Source organism: Marmota monax, unplaced genomic scaffold (genome assembly GCF_021218885.2).
Source record: "Marmota monax isolate L192 unplaced genomic scaffold, Marmota_monax_Labrador192_F-V1.1 WCK01_AAM20220418_F8-fsc00228, whole genome shotgun sequence".
Taxonomy (NCBI): Eukaryota; Metazoa; Chordata; class Mammalia; order Rodentia; family Sciuridae; genus Marmota; species Marmota monax.
Genome location: NW_026695240.1, coordinates 1,788,801 through 1,804,356, shown reverse-complemented (window position 1 = coordinate 1,804,356; position 15,556 = coordinate 1,788,801). Strand labels below are relative to the sequence as shown.

The window sequence follows — 15,556 nt, the reverse complement described above, 5'->3', positions numbered from 1 at the left end:
ATTCTAGGAAAACAGGTCAGGGTTCCTCAGGGGCAATCATGACCTTTATGACTCAAGATGACTGCAATCAAGTCAGCTGCCTCCCTCTGCTGTCAGTTCTACCCAGAGTGTCTCGGCCTCCCTGCTACCCGGCATGGTCCTCCATGGTTGAGGCCCATAGCTGTGGCCTATAATCTGTTCTGATTGATTAAATATTTTGAACACCAACATCTGAGGTTAGGATTTTAATTTTAGTTGTAAGTAGTAAAAATTTCACTCAGATGGTCTACATGGAGATGGTAATTCATGGGCTCCTCTCACCCCCACCAGGTTTTTTTTTGGTACTAGGGATTGAACCCAGGGGCACTCTATCACTGAGCTACACCCCTAGCCCTTTTTATTTAATTTTGAGACAAGGTCTGACCTCAAATTTGACCTGGTCTTGAATTTGTAATCCTCCTATCTCAGCCTCTCTCCCCAGTCACTGAGATTACAGGTGTATGACACCATGCCCAACAGAAGCTACAGATACAGATCTCAGTGTCTGCAGGATCCTGGCGTCATTTCTTGGTAGATTACCCTGTTCTGCTACTCTCTTCTGAGTGTGCTCTGACCTCAAGACAACCATCTTCATCATCTAAGGCTGTACATCCTCTTGTCCAGAAAAAGAAGGGCCTGGGATCCAACATTGTCAGACAGAGTCCTGTCAGTCACTCTGAGTGGATGAACTTGGGTCACAGAGCACCACCCTACCAATCACACTACCAAAGGGATGGGGGCAATGATTGGGTTAAGCCAATCAGATCCCACTTTTGCACATGTGTGGGGGAGGGCAGTTCGAAGGAAACTGTGCTTTCAGGAAGGGACAGAGGAGACTGGACCTGAAAAAAGGAAAGTGGCTTCCGTACTCCATCCCCTGTCTATCCAATAGTCTCAATGCAGTCCATCCCCTGGATTTTATTTTTTGATACTGGGGATTGAACCCAGGGACGCTTTGCCACTAATCTACATCCCCAGTCCCTTTTATTTTGAGACTGGAGTCTTGCTAAGTTGCTGAGGCTGGCCTTAAACTTGTGATCCTCTTACCTCGTTCTGTTCTCCTGAGCCCCTGGGATTACAGGCGTGCACCACCACATCCGGCTCTTTGTTTAAAAGGCTTTAAATGCCACAATTTATTTGACATAGTCATTCATTCAACGAATATTTATTGACTGTGTGCTAGTACATGCCAAACGTGGGGATAGTAATTCAGCAGTGCAGAAAACCCATGGAGCTGATTTGGAGAATTTTTTTTTTTTTGTCTCCTTTGTAATTTTAATATCTAAATCCATTTTTTGGGAAAACATATCACCATCAAGAACTTCCCTCCAGAACAAAACAATGATGCTCATTCCTCCAGACATCCAAATTTTGGTCTACCAAAACCAAAAAAAAGAAAACAGAAAAAAACCCATACAGAACTAATAAGTAACAAAAATTACATTCTAGGCAGTCAGTGTACTTGGCAATTTTTGCTGAACTATCTAACTGCCCTTCAGCTGGCTTTCAAAAAATAACACCCTCACTCATCAAAATATACATTTTCCCTTTGCTTTTTAAAATTAAAATTAATAATTAAAAGAAAATTTGGGTTGGGATTGTGGCTCAGCGGTAGAGCGCTCACCTAGTACATGTGAGGCCCTGGGTTCAATCCTCAGCACCATGTAAAAATAAATAAAATAAAGTTATTGTGTCCAACTACAACTAAAAAATATATATATAAAAAGAAAACTTTAAGGAAGTTATTTTGATGTCATGTACAGCATGCGGAGGTTAGGAAAGTTGTTTGCAGCACACATGATTAGGGGAATAATCATCTTCAAGATTTAGCTTTCTTCCAAACAGTGTAAAATACCCACAATTCCAAGTATGAAAGGACGCAGACAATCTCCTTTGAGAATTCCACAGGACAACAGAGGCACCTGAGCTGTTCTTCAAAGAGGGACAAGGCTTCCGTCAAATTGACACAGTTGCCCTGTGTAAAATATTTCCCATCCTGTCTCAATACTTTCATTGATAGGTCAAGAATCCATCTGAGAAAAAAAAAAAAAGAATCCATCTGAGAAACTCCCATGTGGAATCTTCTTCTGGAGATGTGGCCATTGGACCAGCTGTGAAATCATCACATAATCAAATTCTCTCCCTTCTTTGGCATACTTCTTCAGTACTGGAATACATTTTTTTTTAAAGAGAGAGAGAGAATTTTTTTTAATATTTATTTTTTAGTTTTCGGCGGACACAACATTTTTTTTATTTACAAACATTAATACAAACATTGTATGTGGTGCTGAGGATGGAACCCGGGCAGCACGCAGGCCAGGCTAGCGCGCTACCGCTTGAGCTACATCCCCAGCCCCTGGAATACATTCTTCTATTAGAAACTGATGGGGAGCCGGGGATACAGCTCAGTTGGTAGAGTGCTTGCCTACCATGCACAAGGCCCTGGGTTCAACCCCTAGTGCCACAAAAAAAAAAAAAAAAAAAAAAAAAAACCTGATAGCAGTCTCCTTTAAGACTAAGATCCTTAGCACATGTTTTTTTGCATATATTTCTTACATCCATCAAATCACCATTTGTCAATCTCTACCATAGTGACCATCTTTGGTTTCAGTTTGACTATTTCACATAATACACCCTCTTCTTTGCCTCCCAGAATCAGCTCATCTTTGCCAGTGCGATCTTCTTTGCCTCTGCCCATGATAGCCCAGGTATAGGCAGGATCACTCTCTGCCAAATTAACATCCCCGCTAAGGACGAGAATAGTTCCGAATTGCTTCAGGTGTAGAATTTTAATGTTCTGATAAGGTGGGTCTTCATCATACACCTCCTCTTCTCTGTCATAGGATGTGCCGATCAGCGGTAGGCCTGATATCTGCCGATGGCCCCTCCTCCAACTATGGGTAGCATGCATTTCACTCGCCCAGTACTATCCTCACCTAATTCTTTCATTCTTTCTTCCACTTTGTTCAGAAGACTGTCCATTTCTTTGTCCTGTGCATCACTGTCCTAACTCTGAAGGTCAAGTGACACCAGTCCATATGGATACATTCTCAAATTGGCAAAGCTGCTATTTTTGTTGCTAAATAGCCATGGTTCCTGCCAGGTGGGCACCGATTCCGTCATCCTCTGCTCCTGGAAAATGAAGTCCAGCCTGCTGTGCCTTGCTGCTGCCTTAATGAGAGGGGGGGCCCTGCGCCATGCCTGCGGGAGGTGGTCATGGAAGACTGCTGGCGAGGTGGGCGTGGGGCGGGGGGAAGGAGAATTTGAGTTTCTTTCGAGAAAAAGTGGCTGAATATGCAGGTGTAGTGTCTATGCAGCAATGAAGAAAGTAAAAGCTGGTATGAAAAATTGGAAATTATCTGCTTCTATGTGGCATTTAAAGCCATAGGGCTGGATGTTCTTTGTAAATAGTTTGTGCTTATTTGTATAAATTTGGAGAAAAATGCGGACAGATGCACAGAGAGACTAGATACATAGGTTCAAATCCCAGCTACTAGAGCTTTGGAAGGTTACCCAGCCTCTCCATACCTCTATAAAATGAAATCTCATTATTTAAACATAGTATAGGTTTATGTAAATATATGTAAAAGGAGTTGTCCTATTGGCTCCACATCGCCACCTCTTGGCTTATAGAAGCTACCCTAAGGTGGAATCTCCAGACAGTAACAGCGTCCCCAGCGCACGGGCTGAAGCCAGGAAAGCCATATTGACTACTGGGATGGGAGGAGCGCGTTGAGACGTTAGGGCAAGCCGACTTCCGGTCACCAGCTTGAGTGACAACAGAGGCGGAGCTCCTGGTATGTTCATTAAGGGCAGGGCTTCCGGGACTTCTCCCAGAGAGCTACGGCTCGCCACCCGCGGCGGGGAGAGGCGGGCAGTCGTAGCTCCGCCCCCGCACTTGGGCTCCACCTCCCAGCCCCATTTCCGCCGGGCGAAAGTCCGTAGGCGCCGCTGCCGTAAACGAGGCCCGCGGTTCGCCAAATCACGGAAGATGGCGGCAGCGACCATGAACGGAACGACAGGCATCTCGAGCTCCGGGTCTGCGGCGGCCTCGGGCGCTATCCTGCAGGCCGCGGCCGGCATGTACGAGCAACTCAAGGGCGAGTGGAACCGGAAAAGCCCCAATCTTAGCAAATGCGGAGAAGAGCTGGGCCGCCTCAAGGTAGGGGTTGGCGGGCCCAGGAAGCCAAGTGCTTAAGGGGGTGCTACGAGAGGTCTGGTCCCAACCAAGTTCCGGGCCACCCGAGAGGCTTCGGTGCCGATGGAAACCGGGCGGCCTGGAGATCCAAACGACAAAACATTCGGAACAGCCTAAGTGCGAACTCGGAGGGGGTCAAGGAGCAGAAGAGGGCTGGAACGGACCAAGTGCGGCGCCAGGGGGGCAGGGTGGGGAGGGAGTGATGGAGAGATGGGTCAGGGCAGAACCAAGCGAGGGGTTCCAGTCTTGCCGTTCGGAAGCCCTGCTGATCAGAGGGGCCGGATGCAGTATCGGGTTTTTCCCGATGGCGAGTTCATGACAACGCTAAATGGGGAATGAGAACTGCAAAACAAAGTCTGAGATGATGGGGCGTGTAGGGATGTGTGGGTGAGACCTGGCCAAGCTGGGGTCTGAGAAATCTGAGGTTAAGGGAGTATCTCTGGAAAAGGGGGCAGGGGCAGGGCAGAACCTACAAGAAAAATAATATGGGGTTCAGGGTGCTTCAGACTAGGTCTGTTTGGGAAAGAGTATAAATAGAGTATTCTGGGCCAAGTTACTGAGTTTAATAAGGAATGGTGTATACGCTGGATTTGGGCGGAGGTTAGTGCCTCTCCCTACCTGTAGATTTTTGGGGTAGCCCAGCTGCCCCTTCCCAAAGAGTGTAGGGAAAATCTGTCAAGAACAGAAGGTACTGGTGTCCTTCCCATCCCGGTGACTTCGTTGGATCAGGCACTAGAGTGTCTTTCCTGTTTCCCCAGCAGGGCTATTAATATATATGATATGAGGTCATCCCAAATGAGTGCTTGCTTGTGTTCAGGTTCTATTCTGAGTGCTTTTTGAGGATTGGCTCCTTGAAGTACTCAAAACAGTTTTATGAGTCAGGGATGATGGTTAGTTTAATTTTCCAGGTAGGAAAAAACAAACCCCAGAGAGGGTAAGTAGCCTCTATGTGTGTGTTTCTGGAGATCAAACCCAGGGCCTTGCACATGCTAGGCAAGCAGTCTACCACTAAGCTACCTGCCCAGCCTAGTAACCTATATTTGAAGTCCCATCTTTCCTTCCTTCCCTCCTTTCCTCCCTGTCAGCTGGTTCTGCTGGAGCTTAACTTCCTGCCAACCACAGGGACCAAGCTGACCAAACAACAGCTCATTCTGGCCCGTAAGTGTCCCTGGGGTTGGGGGGGGGGTGATGGGCTGAGGATTGTGGCAGGAATGGTGCTGTGGTTTGGGGGAGGCAACCCAGTCATCTCCTGAGAGCTTGGCCTGTCACTCACAGGTGACATATTGGAGATCGGGGCCCAGTGGAGCATCCTTCGCAAGGACATCCCCTCCTTCGAGCGCTACATGGCTCAGCTCAAATGCTACTACTTTGATTACAAGTGAGGTTGGGCCCTGCCACTGGGGAGGGATGGTGGTTACTGGGCAACTTTTATATCTTTGTTTCATTCAAATGGGCTTCTTCCTTCTACTGGGAGCCCCTGATCTGCCTAGTTATGTACCCAGAGATTTCAGGGTCAGGAGATTGACTTGGAGGTCCTGAGATGGGTTGTATGATCTAATTTCTGTAGATATCTAATCCATTGACTTCCGTTACCTGTTCCCACACTACATCCCCTCTGCCCAGTGTGGCCACATTATCTTTTACCTGCCTTGGCTCCAGCCTTGGATTGTATTTCTCCATCCCAGCCCTGTCTCTCCCACTGGACTGGGAGCTTCCTAAAGGTAGAGTTTGGAACTGTCTTGGTCACAGGTGGGTTTTTAGCACTGCCTACTACAGGCCCAGCCCAGGCCCAGAGCAGGGACTTGATGTGTGCAGAATATAAAACTGAATGACATCTTTATGGATTAATGATTAAGAATTTGATATCTGTATGGATTAATGATTAAAAATTTGATATCAGACAGACTGGTTTAAAACATCCTGACACTTTGATAATGTGGTCACCTCTCTGACTCAGTTTCCCCCTTAAAGTGAGGGCGATGATTATTGGCATAATCATATAGTGCTTATATAGTGCTTTTTTGGGTAAGACTCTGTTCTAGTCATTTTACCTGGGTTAGATCATCTTACTCACTTAACCTTTGTTTAACCTATCTATCTATATGAGATGGATACTTTGGTGATAACCCATTTTACATTTGGGGAAATCAAGTCACTTTTCTGAAATGAGGTCACTTGTTTGACTGGGTTGATATGACTAATAAGGGACTTCTTGCTTCTTTGGGCCTCAGTTTCTTCATCTGAAAACCCAGGGCCCTATAATCCTTTTAGGAGATAAAGGAGGGTCCCTGGTGCTTGGTAGGTCCCTAAGCCTTCCCTTTTTTTTTTTTTTTTGGATTCCCCTTCCTGGTCCACAGGGAGCAGCTCCCCGAGTCAGCCTACATGCACCAGCTTTTGGGCCTCAACCTCCTCTTCCTGCTGTCCCAGAACCGGGTAGCTGAGTTTCATACAGAGTTGGAGCGCCTACCTGCCAAGGATATCCAGACCAATGTCTACATCAAGCACCCTGTGTCCCTTGAGCAGGTGAGGCTGGGCAGGGAAGGAAGGGCTTGGCTAAGGTGGGTAGTACCAGGACAAGTACTAGGGGAGTGGTCAGGGTTCATTAATATTTGCTCATTTATGCAACAAATATTGAGCTCCAGCTGTGCACTGGGTGCTTGTTAGCTTTTAGACTGCATTGAATCATAAATTTCTTGATCTTGGGGTGATGACAGTGAGGTGAGGAAGCAGATAGTAAGCAAAAGTGGAAGTAACCTGTAGTCTGTCAGGTAAGTTCTGTGGAGAAAAATAAGGAAGGAGGGTGGGGTGTAATGGGCAGGGGACAAAAATTTAATATGGGGTGGTCAGAAAGGACTCTGAAGAGTTGGGATTTATGCAAGACTTGCAAAGGATGAGAATGAAACCATGTGACAATCCAGGCAGAGCAACCAGCCAGTCTAAACTGAGGCAGAAACTGCCTGCTATGTTTGAGAAACAAATGAGCTGGACCAGGGAAGAACTTTAGGAGCTGGGGAGCTGGGGTTAAGAAATAGTTCCTGAAGCTGAGGTTGCACAGGATTTGGCTGGGGGAGGGGAGGGCAGGAGGGCAGGCAGCATAGTTTGGGCAAAGTTGTGGGTAGATAAACCCCAGTAGATCCAGTTTGGTGTCTCTCTCTCTCTCTCTCTCTCTCTCTCTCTCTCTCTCTCTCTCTCTCTCTTTTTGGTAGCTGTAAATGCATAGAATGCCTTTGTTTATTTTTTTTACCGTGGTGCTGAGGATCGAACCCAGAGCCTTGCCCATGCTAGGCAAGTGCTCTACCACTGAGCCCCAGCCCCAGCCCTTGGTCTCCTTTTTATAATTGGAGCTGAGATAAGGAGATGCAGTCTCAGGACAAGCTAGCGGGGAGAGAGAGAGGCCAGGGTGGGGAGTGCCAGGGTGTCCCTGTGCTGCTCTTCTTCATCCTCTTTTCTCCATCCTCGGCCTCTGCAGTACCTGATGGAGGGCAGCTACAACAAGGTGTTCCTGGCCAAAGGCAACATCCCTGCTGAGAGCTACACCTTCTTCATCGACATTCTGCTGGACACTATCAGGTGTGTAGGGAACCAGAACTGTGTGGGGTTCAGAAAGAGCTCAGCCTCTGGCATAGACAGCCCTGAATTTGAAATCCTTTCTGGCCACTCGTGATCTGGGTAGGCTGGGCATGTTTCTATCCTAGCATCTTAGTTCTTTTCTGTGAAATGGAACTGGTCATGCTATTGTGGACAACAGCTCTCCGCTTGTCCCTCGGGCTGTTTACATGGTTGGCCATGGGTCGAACTTGAGCCTGGGTGTGGCACCCAGACAGCTCAGCAGATGGGGGCCATGCTGCCTCTCTGAGAAGTGTTCCAGTCCATCTCTGGGCCAAAGATGCATCCAGTGAGTCATATAACCTCACCTCCGGGCACCTAAACTCTGCAACAGTCAGTTTCCCTTGTCTAGAATGGGGCCACCAAGTCCTGTCAGCTCCTGGGGTTGCTGTCTATACAGGGGCAGGTGGGTATGACATATAAGTCCCTTTTGAGGTATAAAAGGGTGTCAAGGGGCTGGGGCTCAGTGGTAGAGTGCTTGCCTGGCACGGGTAAGGCACTGGGTTCAATCCTCAGCACCACATATAAATAAATAAATAAAATACAGTTAAAATAAAAGAGTGTCAAAGTTGGTGGCACAGCTGGTTCACTTGGGTGAAGTACCAGATTGGAATGGGTTTCCTTTTTTTTGTATGTGTGTGGTGCTGGGGATTGAACCCAGGGTCTTGTGCATGCAAGGCAAGTACTCTACTAACTGAGCTATATCACCAGCCCCTCCATTTTTTGGGGTGACAAAGGCAAGTGTAAAGACATGGAATAGTGTTTTGTTGTTATTGTTGGTTTTGGAGATGGGGGTCTAAGTTGCCCAGGTTGGCCTCTAACCTGGGCTTAAGTGATCCTCTTGCCTTAGCTGGGACTAAAGGCCTAATTGGTTTAGGGACTTGTCTTTTTTTTTTTTTTTTTTTTTGTAAGATTCTGAGGGTGGGACCCAGAGCCCTTAATGCATGCTGGGCAAGCATTCTAACAAACCAGGGTATTTGTTGTGAAAGACATACCTCTCCCAAACCTCATTTGTTGTGAGAGCCCATACCTACCCTCTTCCTGAGAGATGTGACATTGCAGAAATGCCCACGTTCTTCCTTATCCCCGTCTTTCTCCAGGGCTCACCCCATTCCAGAACTTGGTGCGTAGCTGCTTTGCTATGTTATTGCTGTTCATGGATTCAAGGGACCCCTTGAGCTCTGTGAAGTAGGATGCAGCACTCTTGTGAGGAGGGTTTATGGGAAGAAAGCCCCTTGTGGGAATCCCAGGCTGGATTTCAGAGAGTCTCAAATCCTCCCATCTTGGACTGGGATTGGAGTTTGGTTCCTCAGTTCCGGGAGTGGGATTGGAGTTTGGTTCCACAGTTCCGGGAGTCGGAGAGATCTAAATGTGGATCCCCTGTGGCCCTTGCTTGTTTTGTGATTCTGGTCAAGTTACTCCTCTCTCTAAGCCTCTGCTAGTAAAATAGGGCAGGAACATTCCAGACATCAGTGCTGCACCGAAAGGTCAGAGCTGGCACCTGTCAGGCTCAGGAGGACGGGACCTGGGGGGTTGTGTTCAGTAACGGGAACCTCATTATTTTCCCCCAGGGACGAGATTGCAGGATGCATTGAGAAGGCCTACGAGAAAATCCTTTTCACTGAGGCCACCCGGATCCTCTTCTTCAACACACCCAAAAAGATGACAGACTACGCTAAGAAGGTGGCTGGGGTGCAGGACAAGGGGCTGTGGAGCCAAGGGGGGCATGCTCTTAGCATGTGTTAGTGAGCAGTGGGGCGGTCTGGGGGGACAAGACTGTTCAGATTTGAATCCAGCTGTGTGTTGTATGTGGTCCTTAGGCAAGTGGCCAAATCTCTGAGCTTGTGTATCCATAGAATAGAGTTTTAATATGTGGGATGAGCTTAGCCTAGCACCTGGCTTCAGGTGGAGGTGGTACACTGCACATATTATCTTTTGCCCCCTTTCTGCCTCCCTGGCACTGGGGATTGAACCCAGGGCCCTCTACCACTGAGCTACATCCCCAGTCCTTTTATTTTTTAATTTTGAGACAGGTTCTCACCAATTTGCCCAGTCTGGCCATAAACTTGCATGCCTCCTGCCCTAGCCTCTAAGTAGTTGAGACTTGAAAGGTGCCCCACCATGCTGGGCTGGCTTTTGCCTTTATTAGAATTCCTTAAAAGTGGCAACTTTTTCTGTCAGACTTTGCTTCCTTTAGTATGGAACATTTGAGCAGGAGATTGCCTCTGGAAATGGTGACTCATGGTGCACAGTGATCCTGGTGTCCTAGGAGGCAGGAGGAGAGTCAAGAGCAGACTGTAAAAGGGGTGAAATTGAGTGTGGGTGATGATGGCAGTTGTTGATCACTTATTCTAGGCCAAATATCATTTCAAAGGTTTTGATTCACTGAATCCTTATGGTGGACCCAGAGGGTATCTGTCTTGAACATGGAAAAACCAGAGCAGAGAGAGTGAATTTCTTTGCCTAGAGTTGTGTAGGTAGTGGGGGGAGTCATGAGAGGGAGCCGTGGCACACATGGGTGAGTGGTGGCTCCATGGGGTGGAAAGACAGCCTTTGGGATCACATCACCCATCTTTTATTCTTCCCTTCCTGCAGCGAGGGTGGGTCCTGGGCCCCAACAACTACTACAGTTTTGCCAGCCAGCAGCAGAAGCCAGAAGACACCATCATCCCCTCTACGGAACTGGCCAAGCAAGTCATCGAGTATGCCCGGCAGCTGGAGATGATTGTCTGAGCCCACTGGCCCTTGGTTATTTAAAACTGTCACAGTGCAACCTGTCCTCCAATAAAGGTGGATTGACATTCATTCTTCCAGACCCTTGTATATACCCAGTTGGGATGGCAGAGAAACTATCATCTCTGGAGAACCTGGAATTGGGGGTTTGAGATAACACCATCTAGGCAGCCTCTGTCCAGTGGCTATTGGCTATTGCTCCTGGTCTCAAATACAGACGCCCTGTGGCCCACAAAGAGCACAGGCTCCAAATGGACACATTGGAATGTTGGGCCAGGGTATCCGAATCTTTCGGCAAAGGGTATGAAGTGTCCCATGTTGGCAGCGGATTAAATAATTTTACAAATGACATGCAAAATGGAATCTGTGTGCTACCACTGGAACAAAAAGTGTGGCCCCTGCAGAGGCTTGCCTTACTTGTCCCTGTTTGTGAGCTAGTGCTGTGACCTAGGACCACCCTGCACGCCAGTCTACATTTCCTGCCTGAAGTTCTTGGGAAGATGTTTTAAGGTGCTAGACTAAATCTGGCTGAGCCATTTGTGGATTGTGGAATTTTCAAGAAAGTCATCCAGAATTGGTCTTCCCCACTGTAAACTAGGAATGCTTCTTTCCAGAGTGATTTGTTCTAGAATGTGAGCTTGGCATCAGGTTAGCTCAGAAATGAAAAAAGCTGATGGGAAATGAGACCCCCCCCCCCATCGGTGCAGATGCTGGATAAATGGACCCTATGTGGTGCTATGATGGACTTCTGCCTTTTCCTCACCCTACTCTTTCAGCCCACAGTGGGTGACTGACAGGCAACTAGGCACGTGGATTGGTTATTTTATTGGCATGGAGGGGAAGACAGAGGGCGCTGACTGCACTCAGTTGGGATGGGTGGCCTGCAAGTCATAGTGCTCCAGCCCAGCTACCAGGGAGCCAGCGAGCTTGATGGTGGCCACCCAGGGTGGCTCGCTCAGGTGGTTGGTGGGTGTGCTCAGCCTGGGAAGAGGGAAAAATCCACAAAGGCCTGTGAGGCCCTTACCTCTTCTGGGGCTTCACTTTCCCTGAGTAGAAGCTCCTGAAGGCTGAGAGATCTGGCCTGGGGGGAGGGGTGCTGGAGGATACAGGCGCTCTCCTGGCTCTGGGGACTCTGGAGTAGGCTTTGCAGCACAAGGGCTGGGGCATCAGTGCTCCCTGGTGGTTAAAACTTTGGCTCCCAGAGTCAGAAGTTGCCAGAGTAGACAGGGGGCTAGGTCAGGGCTTCCCCTGTCCAGAGAAGTTGGGGATCTACATTTACCCCTTTGATGCCATCTTCCTCCCCTCCCTGAAGAGCTTGGAACATGGCCCCATTTGGTGCTGTCAGGCATGGGGGTCAAGGCAGTGGATAAGGTCAGGCCAGCTGGAACCAGCTTCCCTCCCTGATGGCTCCAGGGTAGCTGAAGGGCCACAGGTCAGCTTGGGGGTCTGAAACCAAGGGGCTGGGTCAAGGTGTCCCCTCTTCCCAGTCAGGGTGTCAGGAAAGCTTCTCAGGGTCCTGAAGGATTGGAGCTCAGGTAGATTTGAGTTGTAGGTAAGGGAGGGTCTATCTTGGATAATCTGGTTCAAGATTTAAAAGAGGTATGCCCTCCCCTCCCTACATTCCAGACTTCCGCTCACCAGGCAGACACGTTGCGGGGCAGTCTGCGATGACGCGGCTGGTGGCGGCAGTAACACTTGCAGGGACAAGAGTTAAGCACCTGGAAGGGCGGCCAGTGGCGCGCGGCACCCGAGCTAGCTGCCCCAGCTGTAGGGGCCCCACTGCCACCACCCCCTCCACCGCCGCTGTCAGTCACGGTAGCTGCAGTCCGTTCGCGAGGACCATCTCCAGGGGCGCCGTCCTCACGGGTCACTCCACGGGCCGCGCGGGGACCCTTGTTTCTGCGCGTGCGAGCCTTGATGGGTGGGGGCGCAGGTTCGGCGGTGATGGGAGCTGGAGCTGGGGATGGGGCCTGGGCCGGTGCCTGGGCCTGTTCGCCAGCCAAGGCAGGGGACATCGCAGGGGCTGGGGCGGGAGCCAGGGCAGACTCCACATGGCCAGAGCATGGGGTGGATGGACGGGCCACCGGCAGCGGCGTTGGCTGGAGCGCTGGAGGCTGCGGTGTGGGTGGCGGCACTGGTGGCGGCGTAGCTGGTGGCGTGGGCGGTGGCGGTCGCGGCAACAACTGCTGTGGACCCGGTGGCCCAGGGCGCACGGGCTCACCATTGGTGGGCGCCGGGAAGATGAACATAGGCGGCGCCAGCAGGGCAGGCGCGGGCCTCCGGGGCCCCGGAGTTGGGTGAGCCTGCCCTGGTGGTGGCGGAGGGGAAACCCACGGTCCAGAGAGCGCAGCCGCGCGCCGTCTGGGAGCCCCAACACCTCCGCCAGCCCCGTTGAAGCGAAAGTGGCGTTCAGGGCCATCGGGAGGGCTAACCCAGTCGAATTTGGGCTTTGAGCCTGGGAATGTGGTGTAGAGGGGCGGGGGTAGGGCCCGGGCGTGGGACGCAGGCGCCGCAGGGGGACCAGAACACCCTTCGCCGTCTCCATTCCTTCCCTCCGTTTCCTGTGCCGCAAGAGGGACCTCTCCCAGGGTACGAGCAGCTCCAGGTGGGAGGGGTCCCTGTTTCAGGACCTCAGCGTAAGAGATGGCACCTGAAGCAGCGAAGAGTCCTCCGCCTCCACCGCCCCCGAGCGAGGCTTTGGTAGCTAAGGGACCCGAGGCTGCCGCAGGGCACAAAGGGGGTGCGGACTTGAAGGTGACTTTACATAGCAGGCTCAGGCCGGACTCGGAAGCCGCAGACCGAGCCATTTCAGCCATTTCGCCTTCGCCCGCTTGGGGAGGAGCCCCTCCGCGGGCCCCACCGGCCGTCTGACCCTCGCCGATGTGCCTGGCCTGGCTTTCTGTGGGGCTTGTGGCAGATGTGGCCAGAGCTGGAGTGATTCTGCGGTTTGGGGGCTGCCGGTCTGAAGGTGGCAGTGGTGGTGGCTTTCGTGGCTCCAGGGGCGTCGGAGGAGGAGGGGCTGGGGCTCTCGGGACAGGTTCCTTTTCAGTTAGTTGCTTGGGCAGCGGTGGCAGCGGGCGGAGGCTCGGAGGGTCGCCCTGTCCGCGATGGCTCGCCTCCAACAGGCCGCGGATCCGGGGCACCGCAGTGCCCGTGGGTTTTCGCCACTTAGACGGCGCGGGCAGCAGGGTCCCCACTGGGGGAGGGGGTGGTGTGGAGACTGCGGCTGCAGCCGCCTCCTCTGGAGGGGGCGTCACTGGCAAGGGCGGTTCTAAGGTCAGGGGCAGTGGTGAGGGTGAGGCCTGGGGCTCCGGGGGTACCAGGAGTCCCGGGGGCGCGGAGCTGCCAGGGAACCAGACACCCAGCCCTCGAGCCAGGCGCACGGCCGGGGAGGAGGGGGTCACCTCGGGCTCCACCAGGGACGTCCGGCGGGAGTCAGAGGCGCGATCCGAGGCCTGTTCTTTTCGGGAGCCCCCGCCCGCGGATGGCTCCGACTGCGCGTTCCCCATTTCCGACGGAGGTCGAGGACTGCGGTCAGAAAAACTTTAGCCAGTCAGTCTGCCAGGGCAATGGGGACCCCACGACGTTGTCTGTTCCAGAACTTATCCGTCTGCATTGGCCCCGCCCTTGTCCTCCAATATCTACTCAGCTCTCGTCTCCAGTCTTCTGTTTCCAGAATCTCGACGCTCACGCCTACTTCCCCGTGACCCCTCATAAGCTGCTGGTAAGAAATTTAGGCCCCAACCCCTTAAAGTTCTAAGGTTCCACCCCTATTTCCTTGGCTGGTTCCTTAAAGCACATCCCTACACTTTGGCCAAGCCCAGGGTCTCCAGACTTCAAGACTCAGGTCTTGCCCGCCTTCCGGTCTGTCTGTCCGGCCACACCGCTAATGATGGTTGTGCCCTGTAGCCTACAGGAGCTCAGGCTTCTCTCCCAGCACTCCAATCATTCTCCAGGGGCCTAGGCCCCGCCCCACTCTCTGGTCCCGCCCCCGATTGTCGGGGGAATCTGCCCTCGACCCCACCCCGCCCCCACCTGCTGTCTGGCCCTGCCTCTGACCAACAAATACCGGGTGTTCTGAGCATGTTAACCCTCCGACCATCCAGTCTCTGTCGATCATCTGGATCCCTCCCTGTTCGCAGGCAGCCGCATATCCTCAAACCTCAATCTTTTTTTCCCCGCTCCGGATCTACCAGCGGTCTCAACACTCGGGCTCCACCCCTCCCCCAAGCTCCGCCCTGTCTCCGTCCAGAAGACCCCACTCACCGACTTCTCCAGCCTACCAAAGTTCAGACCGCAGCCCCCTGGGCCCAGGATAGGGCAGGGAACGGCCGTAGCAGAAAATAACCGAAAAGAACGGGGGTGCGGGTGAAGGCAAGTGGGCGAGACAGCGAGGGCGGACCCCGAGATCTATGCCCCGCCCCCGGGCTCGAGGCCCCTGGATCTCCCTTTGAAAAACTCCGAAGTCCTCTTCCCCGCCCCCAGGCCATCTGTTCATAAGCCCCACCCCTTTAGAACGTTCTCTTTAGCTCCACCCCTTTAGAATGCCCCGCCCATCGTTATCTCCCCCACCCCCGTCCCACCCATTACGACCACTGCTACGTAGCTCCTCCCTTTGGGACTTCTCTGCCCCGCCCCCAAGGCAATGTATCTCTAAGCCCCGCCTCTTTAGGATCTGGCAGTACCTCTTTCCTGGACCCTCTCCTTCCCTCCGCCAGTCCAGGAGGTCCATCCTCGGTGGACCCACCCCTTCCATGACGCACCCTCTTGTCGGTTCCTTTAGCATCCAAACCTTCTTCTTACTCAGTCTCTCCAACCCCGCCCCCTTGCGAATTCTCCCTTTGCCCCACCTCTTTTCGAACACTGCCAGGCACCCAGCCCCTCCCATTTAGAGCCCAAACTGTAGACCACCGCCTCTTTAGAACCCTGAGACCAAGCCTTGTTCCGGTCCCCTCCGTATATCCTCGGGGACCAAAGGAGCGTATGAGGCGTATGAGTGGA

The 15,556-nt window shown here is 51.8% G+C and overlaps 2 protein-coding genes and 1 pseudogene across 3 annotated transcripts; 1 reads left to right on the top strand and 2 right to left on the bottom strand.

Moving 5' to 3' along the window:
- Positions 1-1,837: 1,837 nt before the first annotated feature.
- LOC124089870 (spermine synthase-like) lies at positions 1,838-3,153 on the bottom strand (annotated as a pseudogene).
- A 662-nt stretch (positions 3,154-3,815) lies between these two features.
- Psmd8 (proteasome 26S subunit, non-ATPase 8) lies at positions 3,816-10,627 on the top strand. Its single transcript, XM_046440118.2, has 7 exons — positions 3,816-4,180; positions 5,302-5,374; positions 5,492-5,594; positions 6,574-6,739; positions 7,686-7,786; positions 9,394-9,505; positions 10,418-10,627. Exons 1-7 carry the CDS (start codon positions 3,818-3,820, stop codon positions 10,553-10,555), a joined length of 1,056 nt encoding a protein of 351 aa, XP_046296074.1. The 5' UTR covers positions 3,816-3,817; the 3' UTR covers positions 10,556-10,627.
- Positions 10,628-10,705: 78 nt separating this feature from the next.
- Positions 10,706-15,042, bottom strand: Ggn (gametogenetin). 2 transcript variants are annotated; one of them, XM_046440115.2, is made up of 3 exons: positions 14,822-15,042; positions 12,194-14,083; positions 10,706-11,536 (listed from the first exon to the last, which is right to left on the bottom strand). In XM_046440115.2, the coding sequence occupies exons 2-3, from the start codon at positions 14,062-14,064 to the stop codon at positions 11,419-11,421; spliced, it is 1,989 nt and encodes a 662-aa protein (XP_046296071.1). In that variant the 5' UTR covers positions 14,065-14,083; positions 14,822-15,042; the 3' UTR covers positions 10,706-11,418. The 2 variants fall into 2 exon arrangements, with proteins under 2 accessions (XP_046296071.1, XP_046296072.1); XM_046440116.2 differs by lacking the exon at positions 14,822-15,042 and having other exon boundaries at positions 12,194-14,546.
- Positions 15,043-15,556: the final 514 nt, after the last annotated feature.